Below are 18,855 nucleotides of genomic sequence, written 5' to 3'. Positions count from 1 at the left end.
TGGGTATTGCTGAAGTAAGTAGCAGGGTGGGTGGCCTTTTTAGCTCCTTTGCACTTGGCCAATAATTAGATCCTACTCATCTCCATCTTTCCATCAACTGTAAGAGCTTCAAGGGCTGACATTGTGTTGTAAGAACAGCAGCTCACACCTTTAACATTAACAATCTGCCCGTTTATTATTCCAAGTGCTGTGTATTTTTTAACGATCTATATGTTAAAGATGAGGAAACAGACAGTTAAATGATTTAAGTGACTTTTCCTAGGTCACACATGTAGCAGACCCAGGACTCAAATGCACTCATTCAGGCTCTTAGTACAGCACTTAGTGCCTCTCTCCTAGTTCCCTCGGATATCCTGCACCTGGCTCAGAGCTTGCCAGGTAGTGAGGGCCTGGTTATTAAATATGTGCTTAAAATTGTTAAATGAACACAAATCTTACCAGGAAATATGTCCCTTTTCATGTCTCTTTTTCCATGGACCCTGCTCTGGTTTTGTTAGGCCTTCTAAGCAAAGGCAATCTTTGACTCAGCTGACTAAACCAGCAGCATGAGAATAAAACAGAGCAGAGAGTGGTCCATTGTCAATGGGCTCAAATCCAGGTTCTATCAGCCTCTTAATCTAGAAGGTGAGAATTTCAATGGTGCTTACCTCCGAAGAGTTGTGCTAAATGAGTCAAGAACTTGGCACACAGTACATACTTACTTTTTAGCTTTGATTATTTTAATGGTTATTCTTGCAAATCAATCCAAATACAGTAAATCGAAGTGCAAAGGGTAGATTTCCAATTCCAGGAGCAATCCCTTTACTTCTCCAGGCTTCTTCCTCTAGCCGAGGGCTCTTTCCTTGAAGTCTGTTTCGCCCTGATCTTTTTGATGCATCGCCTTGGGGATGAGTGGAGCGAAATCCTTGAGCTCCCCCTAGAGGATGGCGGTGCTCCTAACTTCAAAACCTTCCATGACGTCCCAGGACCCAGGATTAAAATGTTTTCTGATATTTTCTGTTTGTTCCTCCAAATGTTTGTTCCTCCTTCTGCGCTGGGTGTTTTCTGTTTGTCCCTCCGAAACTGCTTTTTACCCCCTTTTTACTCTCTTCTGGGCTCCAGGGTGCTGACCTGTATAGATAGACTCCCTTTCTCTCCAACTTCCAGTTTGATATTAACCAATGGAAGTCATCAATATTGAAGAAGAGGAGAGAGGTTGGTGTATTATTTCCCCAGGCCCCTCCCAGCCAGGCTGCTAAGAGTAGGCACGATCCCTCTACTAAAGGCCATGGCTTCTATCATGCAGACTTGCAGACTCTAAGATCTCTGGTTCCTTGGTGTTGGCTCCCCTGTTTCCCTCTTCAGACCTAGGGACAGAAATGACTTCCTGCTCTTGCTAGCCCATAGCACAGCACCATCCCAGTTTACTTTCTCTTAATCCTAACTACACCTTGGTAAATGGTCCCTTTATTAGCTCTCCTCAACTACCCTGTTTGAGAGTGTCATCTGTTTCCTGCCAGCTACTACATGCTGTGTCTAAATTCCTTAACAGTTTCATCTTTCCTCCACCTCCCCAGTACCCTGTGCTCCAATAAACACTACTTACAATCTCTGTAATATAATCCTGCTGCTTTGTGGCCCATGATTCTTCCATTAATTCTTATATCCGCAGTGTCCTTACATTTTCCCTATCCTCTTCACAACCCGCTCTCCACCCTGGCCCTCAATCTCAATCCCCTTTCCTCATTAAAGGCTTCAATTCAAACGCCATGTCTTCTATTCAGCCCTTCCTGATCTCCTTTGGCACACATTTTTTTTCCCGTCTCACTGACATCCATGCCATTTCTGTCCTATTGAGTAGCAGTCTTACATTTGGGTTGGATTCACCTTTTCTCTAGTGTCTATGGAGGGTCTGGGATAGTTTAACTATGTTCCATTGACTGGATTAATACAGGCCTAATCCAACCAGTACGTGATATTTCCCTGGCAACAGGGAAATGGCCAACACTTCTTCGTGGGTGTTCTACTCAGCGGGAGACTGCAGGGCTTTGTTCTGTGGTTGGTATCCATGCTCTCCCCTTCAGAAGTGAGCAGGGAGCAGAGAGTTGCACCCCCTGACTGTAGGCATCTGGTGACCAAGAGGAATGTCAATCTGAGGAAGAAACTAGCATGGAGAGAGGGCAGAGTCAGGAGGATCACTAGCAAACAGAACCGGGGCCTTGATCAGACTGTGCCCAAAGCTGTTATGCAAGCCGGCTTGAGATGTTTTTTTCTGTTACACCAGCTAAAAATATATGTGACATTTATGTTAACAAAAAAGCAACATTCATAGAGTGCAATTAGAAGACAACTTCATCCTTTTCTTCTTCTGCCCATTCAAACTCACATAAAGGGTTACTTCTTCCTCTGCCTCTGGATAAAACCTTGGTGGGGTCCAAGGGGGAGGGAAAGTCCTACCTTTATCTATTCTTCTGCTGAGGATAAAATGTCTTCCAGTCACCTCTAATTACAAAATAGTTTTATTTCAGTAATTAAAATATCCATTTCCATGTCATAGTCAAACCTCTGAAATTCATTTAACATGAAAACTTCTCTCCTGACTCCAGCCACTAAAAGCTATAGTGGGTGTTGGGTAGAGGAGGAGAATGTTCCTATTTCCTCATCTAACATGGGGAATAGTGGCTTTTTACCTATTTCCCCTTCTTCTTCACTTACTAAGAGGTCTCTGGCTCCTCCTGGATTAAAGCAGAGGAAGGAGAAGAGATATGAGGTAAGTTAGGGTCTTATTCATGTGGACACTGCAATGTAATATGATGATGGTTCCCTCTCTTTGCATGTTTAAAAGCACCTCTCCCTGGGTTTGAGTCCCAGAGAGAACTGTTCTCATGGGCACTTCTGTAGGTTCTCTGAGGACCTCATTGGGCACATTCAGCTGTGTTCTCTATGATGTGGACAATGTACTTTTCTATGTCATTTTTATTCCTTTCTCAGCTCCTGGGGCCATGACAACCCATCTTCCTGTTGGGTTTATGGCATCCTTTTGGGTTTTCCCAGGCTGCAGGCCTGCACTCTTTTTCTCCAATGCAGCTCACATCCAGTCCTGGAGATACACTCATGCATCTTTGTCCCCATCGTCAGTGGGAGAACAGTCTGTTCCAAGAGCAGTCTGGTCTTTTCTCTCTGACCTCAGAGCAGCCAGCCAACCGCAGCCTCTTGCCTTTTGATTTCACAGGCATGAGCTGCATGGCTGTCACTGTGCTCGAGGTATTTATCTCAAATATAGTCTAATCTCCTCTTAGCAGGCTTGAGGGAAGAGAGAGATAAGTCCCACCCTTCCCCCAGAGGCGTGGGAAGTAGGCCTGAGACACAAACACACTGACATACTCTCCATTATTTCCAAACTCACCTTTGAGATGGATGTTTGCTGAGAGCCACAAAACTGGTTTGTTGCTCCCTCCTTGAAAGTCCTGTTTAGGTAATCTAGCCCTTCCCATAGAACAAAGAGTACTGACCATCTAATGTGTGGAGGCCTTAGCAGAAACAGACAGAAAAAGCAGACAGAGTCCCGCTGTAACATCCTAACCTACATGCATACTTTACCCCAGGTGGAATTCACTGCTGTAGAGATGGATCCTGTATAGATGTTCATCAAAGTACTGGCAGCATGTTGATGCACTTGACTTTAAAAGTCAGGGACTGAGTCAGGTGAACAAAACTAGGAACTCATGGATCAAATCCAACTGGTTAGAGAGGCAAGTGATTTATTCTCCGGCTCATGTTTCTATATGGAGGCATTTTCCAAGACTAACAATCCTGGCTTCTCTCTTTTGGCTTTCCTTGTCCTCCGTGGGGCAGAGTTTTCTGGAAAGTCTGGAAGGGACCAGGCACACGCAGCTCAGCCTTTGCTGCTCTCCCCTCTCTTCATACCTGTGTTATCTGCAAGGAGGGGAATATTGTAGTTTACTATCTTGACTGGAGGGTTAGCTCTGCCTCGCTGGGGTGAAGGGCTTGATTTGTGGGGAGGATGGTTAGTTCAATTCGGGAGCTTTCTAGCAAGCCTATTTGGTTGTACACTTAAGCCAAATCCTTTATGGTTACATCATCAGTATTGAAGCTGACATTTTGACCTTAATCTGCCTGAAACCTGTGTGGCTTAACTGGTTCCACATTCGGGTGAGAAAGAGAAGTCTTATTTTGGAGGTTGCTTAAACACCATCAAAATCCACAGACATTATTTTCTTTTTTTTTCCTTTGGCTCACATAGTCTTTAAATTTTTTTCAAATCAGTTTACCACTTTTAAAATTAGGGAGATTTTAGCTAGAGTTCTGGATTTCCAGCATATCATGATAATTTCAATGAGTTCACTGGGCTTGCATGCCTTGTGGCAATGATTTCTGAGAGGGGGTGGGGAGGGGAGGTAGCAGCTGCTCCCTTTAGATAAAGCATGTACTTTCCAGCTCTCCCCAGTTCCCAGCTAGTTAGGGTTGCTGCATTTAGCAAATATGAATGCAAGAAGCCTGTTTAAATGTGAAGATCAGATAAACAACTATTTTATTTTTATTTTTTAGTGTAAGTAGGTCCAATGTAATTCATGCAATTCAGTTAAGGCACCCTATATTGTATCTGGCAACTCTAACTCAACCAGTTTTGTTATCCACTTGGGCCTAGAAGGTAAGTGAGTTTTTTACCCTTGTAGTCATTTTTACTTATCTTTATAAGTACAATACCTAACATACTACCTGGCCCATAGTAAGATGTTCAATAACATTGATGGAATGATTATATATTCCATATAATCATATGGAATATGATTCATATTCCATAGAAAATATCACTAGTCTCATAGATGAATAAAGAGTAACAACCTCTTGCTGAGCGCAACTTGAATAAAGAGTACACATTTGCAATTATCTGAGGAGCAGATCTGAGCTGGAATTCTGGACCCTTGACTTATAGGTGTGGCTTTACTGCTGACTAGCTGAATAGAGTTCAGCCAGTTAATAAGCCTTCATGAACCTTTGGTTTCTCATCTCTAAAAGGAAGGAGAAACGCTTGCTGTCTAGGATTTCTACCAAAGTTAATGTTTTTTATTTTCTTTTGTTCTGAATATTCATCACAGAGAAAGATTAATATGTGCAGAATTTGAAAGCAGTATTAGTCAGCAGCAGAACAGTCGATTAATGATTATGTAACTGGTGATAATAAGTCAGCTAATATATGAATAGGTTACTTTGTCACATTCCCAGGTAGTATTTTGAAAATGCCTCTTCTAATACAGGTAATAGAAGCCTAGAAGTGTAGCTTTCTCAGGAGGCGTTTTTTTGTTTTTGTTTTTGTTTTTTTTATACAGAATCTCATCTGTCAACTAAGCTGGAGTGCACAGGCACCATCTCGCCATCTTGGCTCACTGCAACCTGCACCTCCTGGGTTCAATTGATTATCATGCCTCAGCCTCCCGAATAGCTGGGACTACAGGTGCACACCACCACACCTGATTAATTTTTTGTATTTTTAGTAGAGATGGGGTTTTGCCGTGTTGGCCAGCCTGGTCTTGAATTCCTGGCCTCAAGTGATCTGCCTGCCTCAGCTTCCCAAAGTGCTGGGATTCCAGATATGAGCCACAGCTCCTGGCCCTTTTTCAGGACTTTAAGATGCCATCAACTGACATGCACCATGATTTGAGATTTGATAACAGCTTCTTAGGGGAAAATATATCAATTATTACATCTCATACCAATTTAAGAAATTTAAAAAGTGATTTTTAAAAAGTACATCTTGTAATGGAGAAATCTTGGTATACTATATATGGTTAATTTTAGGGTATTGACAATTATTTAAAACCTTATGGACACCAGGAGATCAACCCATGGTGAATCAACATTTATTAAGCATTTAACAAATGCCAGGCACTGTACTAAGTGCTTTCATTTAAATATGGGTTTCTCATATCAGTATTATTGACATTTGGGGTTTGTTCTTTGTTTTGAAGGCTGTTCTGTGCATCGTAGGATGTTTAGCAGCATCCCTGATCTCTATCCACCAGATGCCAGTAGCACCTACACTCTTACTTGTGATAAAACCATAAGTGTCTCTAGACATTGCCAAATGTCCCATGTGGTAAAACTTGTCCCTGGTTGAGAATCATTCATTTAAATTACTCTGTTGAATTGGGTGATTCACCACAATCCAGCAAGGCAAAGTCTTTGTGGTCTTCACTGTGTTCACACCATGCTCTGGTCTATGCAGACCTAGAAGAAGGATGACTCCTCTGCCAATCTGTTTCCTACTTTGCCTCCAGGTTACACAGGCATAGCAGCCTGCACCCAACTGTCTCACCAGACTCAATTTAAAAACCAGCTACTTCTGCTGCTTCCTGAGTCCTTTCTCTCCATGAGATTCAGACTAGGTCTGTGAGGCTGGAGAAGCAAAGACACCATGATGCCACCCTCTGACCTGTGTTCCTTCTCCCTCTTTTGATAAAGAGTGTTTACCTAAACCTTAGGAAGGTCAGGAGATGGAGGGATATAGCTCTAACTTGTAATAAACACTATCTGTCAGGCAGGAGATGGTAATAATATCTACATTACCTCTGCGGTGCTAACTTCTAAAATGAATGTCACTTATTTTATGGAAATTAATGGAAATTTCCAGTCTCCTCTCTTTTCCCAATTACTTATTCATCTTAACTTGAAAATGTGCTAGTACTTAACTTTTTCACTAACAGCATAGCTGAATCCTTTACTGATCATTGATGTCTGGGTTGTAATGTTTTCATTCTGATCTTTAGTTATTTATCTGAATCTGGCATTCTCAAAAGCTGTGAGCCTCTAAATCAGTAATCCTTGTGGGAATGAGGACACAACATCTTGGAGCAGTATGCCAGAATCACCTGTGGGGTCTTTATTTAAAAATAAAATAAAATCTCAAGCCGGGCATGGTGGTTCGTGTCTGTAGTCCCAGCTACACCAGAGGCTGAAGTGGGGGGATCACTTGAGCCCAGAAGTTCAAGGCTACAATGTGCTATGAGAGCACCTGGGGATAGACACTGCACTCCAGCCTGGTCAACATAGTAAGACTCCATTTCTAAAATAGTTTAAAAATAAAAACAAATAAAAAATAAAACTCAAGCCTATGTTTTCTGCCTTCAATCTCTATCCCCAAAACAAAATAAAGATTATGACCCATCACTCACCTCATCCAGGGGTGTGTGGCCTCAACTGAGAATCAAAGCTCTGAGTGCATTAACCTTCACGTGTGTTGGGGAATACAAATGCTTGAAAAATTGACAAACATTTCTTAATTTTCATGTAGAAAAGGTCTTGATATTGAACTGCATTCAATATTCAATCCAAATTCCTCCAAGTGTTAGACTGTATAACTTTCCACAACTTTCTTCATGGGGGAGAATTATATTTCTCTACCAGATATGTGACTTTCCTTGGTCAAGGAAATCTTAGAAAGCCATCGTGGGCATCATCTGCTCTCTTTTCCAGCTGCCAGTCACCAATAATGTTTCTGACAGTGGCTTCGCTGACAGCCTATGTCCTGAAGTGAGGATAACAAGGACCTGAGAGTTGAGCCCTTAGTTGACTTCTGATGGCAACATAATGTGAGCAGAAAATAGAAGACTTCCTTATTTTAAGCCACTGAGATTTTGGGATTGTTTCAGCAGCATAACTTAGACCTTCGTGACTGATACAAAGGGCCAGGGAGATCATTTATGCCTGTGAATCAGACCGTGTACAAAAATAACAGGAGGAAGTGTACTGAGTCAAATTGAATATTTGGCTCACCTATAGGAGTTTAAATTTTAAAGAATGTTTGAACACATTAATCACCAAACAAAACATATCAGTGGACTTGTTTCAGTCAGTGGGCCACCAATTAGTGAGCAAGGTTACAAGGTTATAGAATAAAAGATGTTTTTTCAATAATATAAATACAATGAAAATGGCCCTGTATAAGATCACTAAATGGAGGGCTGGGCACGGTGGCTCACACCTGTAATCCCAACACTTTGGGAGGCCCAGGTGGGTGGATCACGAGGTCAAGAGATCGAGACCATCCTGGTGAACATGGTGAAACCCCGTCTCTACTAAAAAATACAAAAATTAGCTGGGCGTGGTGGCGTGCACCTGTAGTCTCAGCTACTCAGGAGGCTGAGGCAGAGAATAGCTTGAACCCAGGAGGTGGAGGTCGCAGTGAGCCGAGATCACACCACTGCACTCCAGCCTGGGTGATAGAGCAAGACTCTGTCTCAAAAAAAAAAAAAAAATCACTAAATGAAGTAAACTACAGTAATTTTTACAATTGAGAAGAAACCCTAGGGTGGCAAAGTTTAAAATATATTCTTATATTATGTTAGACATTGTTGAGATTTGGAATTTTCTTTTTAGATAGAAGAACCAATCTTTAAAAGAATCTAGTTTCCTTCTACTAAAATCACAATTCTATTGTAATACACAGTGAAGACTTTTAAGATTTTAAAAAATCCTCTAATTGTTTCACACAGATATTATCTCTTCCTCTTTTATTCCCTCATTAAGTCACAAAATTTTATTGGGTACCTACTATGTGCCAGTCATTGTTCTGATATATGGTGGATTAAAAAGAGAATGTCTCTGCCCTCATGGAGTTTATATCCTGGTGATGGTCCCGCAAGTGATTCTGACATACTCCCTCTGAGGGTTTTGCCCTCATTCTCGTGGGGATTACTCATAGAGAATGTATATTTCAGGGAGAGATAAGTGGTTGTTTATGCTTGCTTTTTTTAAAAAAAAATCTTATTATTTTTAAGTATAAAAATCAGTGGTTTATTAGTACATTTATCAAGTTGCAGAACTGTCACCACTATCTAATTCCAGAATATTTTATCACCCCAAGAAGAAACCAGTCCCTGGCACACAATGCATATTCTGTCTCTATGGATTTGGCTATTCTGAACATTTTATATGGATGGAATCATACATTGTGTCTGGCTTCTTTACTTAGCATAGTGTTTCCAAGTTTCATCCGCACTGTAGCATGAATCAGTACTTCATTCCTTTTATTTGCCAGGCATATAAATGTGTATGGATGCAGCACATTTTATTTACCCATTAATCAGTTGATAGACATTTGGATTGTTTCCACTTTTGGCTATTGTGAGTAATGCTGCTATGAACATTTGCGTCTGCGTTTTTGTGTGGACATATGTATTCAATTATCAAGGGTACCTACCTAGGAGTGGAATTGCTGGCTGATAGGGTAACCCTATGTTTAACTTTTAAAGGAACTCCCAAATTCAAGAAGTCAAAAGAATTACCATAGGGCTCAGCAATTCCATTCCTGTGTAAAGCAGCTGTACAATTTTACATTCCCACCAGCAATTTATGAGGGTTTCCATTCCTTTTCATCCTCACCAACACTTACTATTATCAGGCTATTTGATTATAGCTATCACAGTGGGTGTGAAGTAGGTTTTGTGATGTTGATTTATATTTCCCCTATTGCCTAATGATGTTGGGCATCTTTTCATGTGCTTACTGGCTATTTATATAACTTTTTGGTGAAATGTCTATCAAAATTGTTTGTCCTTTTTTTAGCTGGGAGGGATATGTGTTTGAAGAAAAATACAAGTGTAATGTTATAGAGAATGACAGGAAGTGCTTATTTTGAAAATGTGGTAAGAACTAAGTGAAATGAAAGAAGTGAGTCTTGAAAAGATTTAGGAGAAGAGCATTAATGGCAGAGGAACTAGCAAGGGCTGTGAAAAAAGTATAACACAGTAATGGGATAGAAAATGACTGGAAGGCAGAGCCACAGCAAATAGAGTGGTCTAGGACAGGGATCCCCAACCCCTGGGGCCATGTACCCGGTACCAGTCCATGGCCTGTTAGGAACCAGGCTGAACAGCAGGAGGTGAGCAGCAGGCGAGAAAGCCAGCATTATGGCCTGAGCTCTGCCTCCTGTCAGATCAGCAGAGGTGTTACATTCTCACAGGAGTGTGAACCCTATTGTGAAATGCACATGCAGGGATCTAGGTTGTGCGTTCCTTATGAGAATCTAATGCCTGATGATCTGAGCTGGAACACTTTTATCCTGAAACCATCCCTCCCCCTCATTCCCCTGTCTATGGAAAAACTGTCTTCCATGAAATTGGTCCCTGGTGCCATAAAGGTTGGGGACTCTAGGAAGCCTCTTTGAGGAGTGACATCTTAGCCAAGACCTGCTAGCCATCAACAATTCCATCTTGCCCTCATCTCTCTCGTCACAGTCACTTGGAAGGTCTGAGTGATGCTTCACATAAACTGACCTTCAAATGCATAATCTTAGGATTGAGATGGAGAGGGAATGGGGGAATGTACCCTCTTTTCTTTCTAGTGGGAAAAGAAAAATTTTTCTAAGTAGAAACCTATTATAACTGTCAAAGTACATGGAATTGGCTAGGTAAATTGTAAATTATTACCAGGATTTGACTTTTTGGAGACACTAAAAGCTACAGCATTTTTTTTTTTTTTTTTTGGTAAAAGGGTAAAAATGAAGGTCTAAGCCCTAGAAGAGAAGTTACCAGATTCTCGGGATAAGTAAGAGCCATTCACCAGGTACTGTTGGTTCAGGACCAAGGACAGCATCTAAGTGTTTTTGTTTTTTTCTGCCCCCCTTCCCCTGTTCATTTTAATTATGCCATACCTAAACAAATATCTCTTTATGTTTCTACTGCTGCTACTCCAGTAATGGCCAGAATCTATCAATTCTTGCAGTGCCTTCCATTTGGGGGAAGAGTATTCATGGCAGAAGAACTAGCAAGGGCTATGAAGAAAGTAAAACACAATAATGGGATAGAAAATGACTGGAAGGCAGAGCCACAGCAAATATAGTGGTCTAGGACAGGGATCCCCAACCCCTGGGCCATGCACCAGTATGGTCCTGTAAGGAACCAGGCTTCCATTGTACTGAAGTTCATCCCATGACTGTGATGCCTTTACTAATGTGCATTCTTTCAACACTTTACCCCTATGTTCTTCATTGAAGTAACATACACATAACATTTACCATGTAACCATTTATAAGTGTATATAGTCCAATTATATTACATATATTCACATTGTTTTGTAACCATCACCACAGTCCATCTCCAGAACTTTTTCAGTTTCACAAATTGAAACTCCACACACCCATTAAACAATAATTCCCCATGTTCTCTCCCCACAGCCCCTGGCAAATGGCAAACACCATTCTACTTCCCTTTTTTTTTTTTTTTTTTTTTTTTTTTTTAAGATGGAGTCTTGCTCTGTCACCCCAGGCGGGAGTGCAATGGCATGATCTCCACTCACTGCAACCTCTGCTTCTGGGTTCAAGCGATTCTCCTGCCTCAGCCTCCCAAGTAGCTGGGATTACAGATGCCCACCACTGTGCCCAATTCTTTCAACACTTTACCCCTATGTTCTTCATTGAAGTAACATACACATAACATTTACCATGTAACCATTTATAAGTGTATACAGTCCAATTATATTACATATATTCACATTGTTTTGTAACCATCACCACAGTCCATCTCCAGAACTTTTTCAGTTTCACAAATTGAAACTCCACACACCCATTAAACAATAATTCCCCATGTTCTCTCCCCACAGCCCCTGGCAAATGGCAAACACCATTCTACTTTCCTTTTTTTTTTTTTTTTTTTTTTAAGACGGAGTCTTGCTCTGTCACCCCAGGCGGGAGTGCAATGGCATGATCTCCACTCACTGCAACCTCTGCTTCTGGGTTCAAGCGATTCTCCTGCCTCAGCCTCCCAAGTAGCTGGGATTACAGGTGCCCACCACTGCGCCCAGCTAATATTTGTATTTTTAGTAGAGATGGGGTTTCATCATGTTGGCCAGGCTGGTCTTGAACTCCTGACCTCAGGTGATTCACCCACCTCGGCCTCCCAAAGTGCTGAGATTACAGGCGTGAGCCACCACGCCCGGCCCATTCTACTTTCTGTCTCTCTCCTTACTACCTTTTTGTTTACTCTGCTGATTGTTACAGGATGGTTCATTGGCAGCATAAGCATCATACCTAGGAACATGTATTTATTACAAATGTAAATTCTTGTGCTCCATTCCAGACAGACTGAAACAGAAACTCTGGAGTGGAATCTGCATTATATCAAGTCCTTTAGGTGACTCTGATGCCCGCTAAGGTTTGAGAACTATTGATCTAGTGGCTTTAAGTGTAAAAATCAGTAGTCTTTAGTACTTTGAAGTTGTAAACCTATCACCGCTAATTCCAGAACATTTTCATCACCCTAAAAAGATTCCATTTTTTCATTAGTAATCCCTCCCCATTCTTTCCTCCCCCTAGCCTCTGGCAATCATTAATCCACTAATTCTACCACTTTAAAAAATCACAATTGAAGTCCTTCTTCCCCTATAAGTCTTTCCTGATACAAAAACATTTCCAAAGACCAATCAAATGTCTTAAGTACATTTGACACTATTGAAATACAATACTATGGTTATTATACAGATATTTTGTAACATTCCCATGGTTATGATTGACCTACTGCTCCACATAACTTTCGTTCATTGTTTCATGTGGTGAGTCCTGTTTCCCTAATTAGATTTTAAGCTGTTTGACCTAAGCATCCCCATCAATGGATGAATGGATAAAGAAAATGTGATATATATATATAATGGAATACTATTCAACCATGAAAAAGAATGAAATCATGTCATTTACAGGAACATGAATAAAACTGGAGAACACTATGTTAAGTGAAATAAGCCAGGCACAGGAAGATAAATATTACACATTCTCATTAATATATGAGAGCTAAAAAAGTTGATCGCATGGAGATAGAGAGTGGAATGATAGATTCTCTTTCTCCCAGAAAATGGGAAGGATGTGTGGGTGGAGGGGGGAAATGAAGAGAGGTTGGTTAACAGGTACAATCATACAGTTAGATAGAAGAAATAAGTTCTAATATTTGATAGCAGAATCAGGTGACTATAGACAACAATAATGCACTGTACCAAAATGGCTAGAAAAGACAATTTGAAATGTACCTGACATATAGAAATGATAAATCCTTAGGTGATGGATACCCTAAATGCCCTGACTTGATCATTATACATTCTATGCATGCAACAAAATTTCACATGTACCCCATAATGTACAAATAGAGTGTATCGATAAAATTACAAGATACTTTAAACTATTGGAGGACAATGATCATGTTTTCTATTTATTTTGTAGACTTTTTCAGTAAATATAGAGCTGGCCAGCCACACTGTCATCTTTCAATCAATACAGAAAATGTTTATTGTGCCCCTACTATGTGTCAGGGATTGTGGTGCCTGTAGAATGATACTAAAATGAGTAGAACACAGTTCTTATCTTTACTGACCTTTCACTACAATAAGTGCTGACAGACACATAAACATGATGTAGATGTAAAAGCAGCAACAGAAAATAGTGCTAAAAAGAACTCTAAGTTGCATACCATCAGGACCCAAAGGAAAAATAATACGTTTTATTTTTATAAGGAGGAATAGGTTCAGAGAAAGATGATTTTACATAAACATATCTTCCCAAGTCCTGAGGTATGTTTCTTTGTGTGGAAGTTGGAGCAAGAGAGTAGCACAGACATTCATGAGTACAGAAATAGCTCTAGCAAAGGCTCCAAAGGGTGGGTGTGTGTGGTTAACTGCAACGGCTTAAGGATTGGCCCAGGGGAGATAAGTGGTTAGATATAAAATAGGACTTGGTTTGAGGCATTTAAAAGTGAACTTAAAGTGCATTTTAAAGAAGATCTATGGCATGATATGCCAGTGGTTCCCAAATGTTGATGCATATTATAATCACCTAGAAAGCTTGTTTGAAAACAGATTTCTAGTATTCACACTAGACTTTCTAAATCAAAACCTCTGGGGTGAGGCCTAAAAGCATTTACTTTTAGCAAGCTACCCTGGTGAATCTTATGTTATTTGTTGGTAAATGCAGGGTGGACAGGTGGAGGGGAGAAGTTTTGAAGTCAGAAAGCAAGTTGGTGGTTACTAAAATATTCTAGGAGGCAGAAGGCAGGGTCTGTGGAGTGACAGGAGCCATTAGACAGAAAGATAGGAAGATAAAATATATGATGAGGAGCATGCCTGTAATCCCAGCTACCTGGGAGGCTGCTGCAGGTGGATCACTTGAACTCAGGAGTTCAAGGCCAGCCTGGGCAGCCCATCATATATATATATATATATATATATATATATATATATATATATATATATGGTGAGGAGGTAGTTGATAGGACTTGGAGACTGAATGTTAACTTAAATGAATCATGCGGTTTTCAAAAATGTAATTCATTATTGATTTAAACCCATCCTGTACTTTTCCATGTGCTCTCCTATACTTTGGAGGAAATGTATCAATAAGGGAGTTCCATTGCCTGTAAACAGGCTCAAGGTATGTTCACTCCAAGTGCTATATAGTAAGGTGAACAGTAGATGGCACTTTTGTGCTATGCTGAATTTCCAAATTTGAAGGCCAAGGAAGAACCAGTGCTAAAATAAAAACAACTCTTTATAATGCTCAAGTAAGTAAATTCAATTTCTGTTTTAGGGAGAACTGGAAAAGAAGGGCTAATTAGAGGTCAGTTTGTCCTACCTAGTACCCGGCCTCCAGTAAAACCTTGTAGGTTTTTAAATACTGATCCTGCTTGTGGCTCCCACCCACATAAATGATTAGGTTGCAATCCAGAGAGGTCTAAATAATCATTGTAGCAAATGCAATTAGGCTTGAGGTTAGAAAAAACTTCCACAACTTTGACCACATTTCCAAATGTCTACCTCTGAGCTTTTGCTCTTTGCAAAGGTGAAGAAAAGCTGAAAAGAACAAAATCAACTATGGAAAAGAACAATGGGAAGGGCAGTTTAGAGTAATGTGAGGACAGTGGAATGAAAATAAAGGAGATATTACTTTCATTTTGTAAAACTTATTATTATTAAAACCCTGGCAAGAATGCAATGTTTTATACATTTACATAACATTTGCAATCACACAAAAGTCATGACAGTGATTAAGAGAGTGGATTCTGGGCCAGGTGCGGTGGCTCACACCTGTAATCCCAGCACTTTGGGAGGCCGAGGCAGGCGGATCACGAGGTTAGGAGATTGAGACTATCCTGGCTAACACGGTGAAAACCCGTCTCTTCTAAAAAAAAATACAAAAAAAATTAGCCGGGCGTGGTGCCGGGCGCCTGTAGTCCCAGCTGCTCGAGAGGCTGAGGCAGGGGAATGGCATGAACCCGGGAGGCGGAGCTTGCAGTCAGTGAGCCGACATCTCGCCACTGCATTCCAGTCTGGGCGACAGAGTGAGACTCCGTCTCAAAAAAAAGAGAAAGAGAGTGGATTCTGGAGGCAGACTGCGAGTGTCTAAAAATCTCAACTCTGCCACTTCCTAGCTAGCAGTGTGCCTTGGGCAAGTAACTTAATGTCTTTGCGTATCAATTTACTCATCTATAAAACGGAAATGGTAATAATAGCACATCTCTAATAAGATCGTTATGATCACTAAATGTCAAAATTTGTAAGGTACTTAGAAAAGTCCTAGCATGTAGTGAAAACATAGGTAGGTATATTAGTCCGTTCTCACATTGCTATAAAGAACTACCTGAGACTGGGTAATTTACAAAAAAACCAGGTTTAATTGGCTCATGGTTCTGCAGGCTGTACAGGAAGTATGGCGGGGGAGGCCACAGGAAACTTACAACCATGGTGGAAGGCAAAGGGGAAGCAGGCACATCCTACATGGCTGCAGCAGGAGGAAGAGAGCAAAGGGGGAAGTGCTACACACTTTTAAACAACCAGATCTCGTGATAACTCACTCAGAACAGCAAGGGGGAAATGCACCCCCATGATCCAATCACCTCCCACCAGCCTCCTCCTCCGACACTGGGGATTACAATTCTACGTGAGATTTGGGTGGGGACACAAATCCAAACCATATCAGTAGGTGAAAAATTTTTTAAGATCAACTTTAGGTGATAGGACTAACAGGTAGTTTCCCTCCCATCTTTTAAATTTAAAACATGTGTTTCTTGATAATTGAGAAAAAAAGTAAAAACTAAACTTTTACTAAAACACTTAAATAAAAATCTATATTTTTTCTTCTTTTGAGCTAGTTTCTAAATCTCCAACTTCTTCCCTTTTCTGCTTCTCCTGTGCCCAATATTAGACATAACATACCTGTGAGTAATCCTGAGGTCCTGATTACTCCTCAGCTTCTGGCATTATTATTTTATTATTGGGGTGAAGTACCTGTAATGAAATTTACCATTTTACCCATTTTTTAGGTGTACAATTCACTGGCATTAAGTACATTCACGATGTTGTGCAAACATCACCACTATCTATTTCCAGAACTTCATCATCCCAAACAGAAACTCAGCACCCATTAAACAGTAACTCCCAGTCTCCCTTACCCCCAGCCCTAGTAACCTCTATTCTACTTTCTGTCCTTATGAATTCACCTATTCTAGGTACCTCATATGAGTGGAATCATACAGTATATGCTCCTTTGTGTTTGGCTTATTCACTTAGCAAAATGTTTTCAAGGTTCATCCATGTTGTAGCTTGTATCACAATTTCATTTCTTTTTATGGCAGGATAATATTTCCTTATATGTATATATCACACACATTTTGTTTATCCATTCATCTGTTGGATATTAGGATTGTATCCACTTTTTGGCTATTGTAAATAATGCTTGCTTTGAACACTGGCATCTGTTGGAGTCTCTGCTTTCAATATTTATGGGATATACCTAGCAGTGAAATTGCTGGATTATAAGGTAATTGTATGTTTAACTTTTTAGGAACTGACAAACTTTTTCACAGAGCTACATCATTTTACATTCCCACCAGTATCCAGCATTATTTTTAAACATGGCAGGCTTTTAAAATAAATCAAGCCTAAACTGGGAATATGTAGCAAAACTAAGAGTCCTGCAACAGTTTGCTGACAAGTTGCTGGTATCAACACTCTTAACATATCATCTCCTAGCTAATGCAGTGTTTCTCAACATAGACAGCTGAGACTCCCATAGTAATCATCTATGGAGCTTGTTACATCAGAAGGGCCTTGGATCCCACCTTGTATATGTTGATTCAGCATCTCTGGAAATGGAGCCCCCAAATCAACATTACAAATGCTAAAGCATGAGACTCATCAACCCTAGATTGCTGAGTTCTTGAAGGTAGGGGAAATGTCTTAGTCATCATTGTGTCCCTCAAGGCCAAACATACAACAGATATTTAACAAGTGTACACTTAAATTAACTAATACTGTAATCTAAAGCCTACCTGTTTAGTTGTTAAGTACCATATTCAATAAAATTGAACTCAATCACTAGACAACTAGGGAATCTGTAATTAAGGTATGTAGCATACCTTTCATTTGCATAAAACACATATCTTACCAGCTGTGTTCTATCATGCCTTTTGATGCTGCTAAGGATCTTTACACTATATGTAATTTTCAGCTCAGAACATCACGCTTTGAGGCAGGGTTAAAAAAAAAAAGGATATGGACTTGGAATTAGAAGAACTGTCTCTGTGTGACCTCTAAGACCAATATCTAGGAATCAAGTTTATAACTTGGAAACATTGAAAACATTTTGTAATTCTACCAGCTTCATTGTTTGGCTGAAGCACAAATGATAATATGTGTAACAAAGCCTGCTGTAGAAACGTGGTCTCACAAAAAACAAACAAAAAAAACCATGTTTCCAAGTCTTCCTAAAGACTTTAAGTATCCAGCTGTGTAAGTTTAGTGCTCTAAGGTGTACGCAAATGAGCAGATGAGAATGGAAACATATCGCAGAAAATTATTAAGTGCATGCACAACATTTATTCATTCATTCACTCATTCATTCATCACGCACATCCAGCATCTATATCAATATCCCGCAGGGCACTGCGTGGAAAACAGTGGTTAAATAAATTCAAATCTGCCCTCAGGGGATTTAGTTGCTTTTAGTATATTAATAACTAGCAAGCTGCCCCTCTTCATGTCAAAGCTTTACGTCAACAAAATAAGCGGTAGGGGATCACCTTAAACGTCACGGGTGCTGTCTCTTTAAAACGTAATAGAACTCTGATTGCATCGATCACAGGCTCACAACGCCCTTCCATTCATCGCTCTTATTCCCGTCCTGGTTACTACCCCACTTCCTGACATCAAACCAGGGAGAACGCGAGTGTTAGTTAACATGGCTTGGTGTGTGGCCACAACTGACCCGGCGCATCCCTCCCGTCCGCTCTTTACAGGGCTGGCGGTGTCTCGGGGCTCGGCTGGCCATGCCTGGAGCGCGGGGTTTGACTGGGCCGCCGTTGTTGTAGTGACCGGGAGGCGCTGCCGCTCTGGGCAGACGGTTCCGGGAGCCGCACGGTCCCCTCTCCTTCCCCATCCCCTCCCCTCCCCTCTCCGGGTTCCCCCACCCACAGGAGCCTGGGGCCGACCACTCCCCCGATGGCCTCAGCCACGGTAAGGACGGGTTGGAGGTGGGGGGGTCCCTGCCTGGAGCCTGTCCCGCGGGCTGCGGGGCCAGGTCCGGGCCGAACCCGCACCTGGCGGGAGATGGAGGCAGGTGTCCGTAGCCGGGTCCTGAGCCCCTCGTCCCGGGGCGTCCGTATCTCACTCTCTGCCACCGGGGCGGACGGAGTGCGGAACCCAGACCCAGCTCCCGGGCGCTCTTCCCCGAGTTCCGGAGCTCCGGACTGAGGTGGGCGGCCCCACGGCCCCCAGAATTCTCGGAGGGTTTCCGTGGAGTGCCTGCGTCAGAATCACCTGGGAGGTATTAAAAAAAAAAAAAAAAGTACCAAAGCCGAGGCGCATCCTCGCACCTGCCTGCCT

At 41.3% G+C, this 18,855-nt stretch overlaps 1 protein-coding gene and 1 long non-coding RNA gene across 15 annotated transcripts in view; one reads left to right on the top strand and one right to left on the bottom strand.

The window, feature by feature from the left end:
* Positions 1-697: 697 nt before the first annotated feature.
* Positions 698-18,754, bottom strand: LOC129010477 (uncharacterized). Its single transcript, XR_008493005.2, has 4 exons — positions 18,570-18,754; positions 18,054-18,173; positions 16,189-16,260; positions 698-3,915 (listed from the first exon to the last, which is right to left on the bottom strand). It is a non-coding gene; the product is annotated as an uncharacterized LOC129010477 (long non-coding RNA).
* The window catches only part of POC1B (POC1 centriolar protein B), a 111,301-nt gene continuing 110,550 nt past the window's right edge, over positions 18,105-18,855 (top strand). For 9 of the 14 annotated variants that reach the window (XM_063646554.1, XM_063646555.1, XM_054444744.2 and 6 more), the window contains exon 1: positions 18,105-18,486. In XM_063646554.1, the coding sequence (XP_063502624.1) occupies positions 18,472-18,486 (15 nt within the window). In that variant the 5' untranslated portion in view covers positions 18,105-18,471. The remainder of the gene's footprint in view (positions 18,487-18,855) is intronic. The other 5 variants (XM_063646560.1, XM_054444755.2, XM_063646557.1 and 2 more) reach the window with 3 other exon arrangements.

Source organism: Pongo pygmaeus, chromosome 10 (genome assembly GCF_028885625.2).
Source record: "Pongo pygmaeus isolate AG05252 chromosome 10, NHGRI_mPonPyg2-v2.0_pri, whole genome shotgun sequence".
Taxonomy (NCBI): Eukaryota; Metazoa; Chordata; class Mammalia; order Primates; family Hominidae; genus Pongo; species Pongo pygmaeus.
This window is presented reverse-complemented; position numbering and strand designations above follow the sequence as displayed.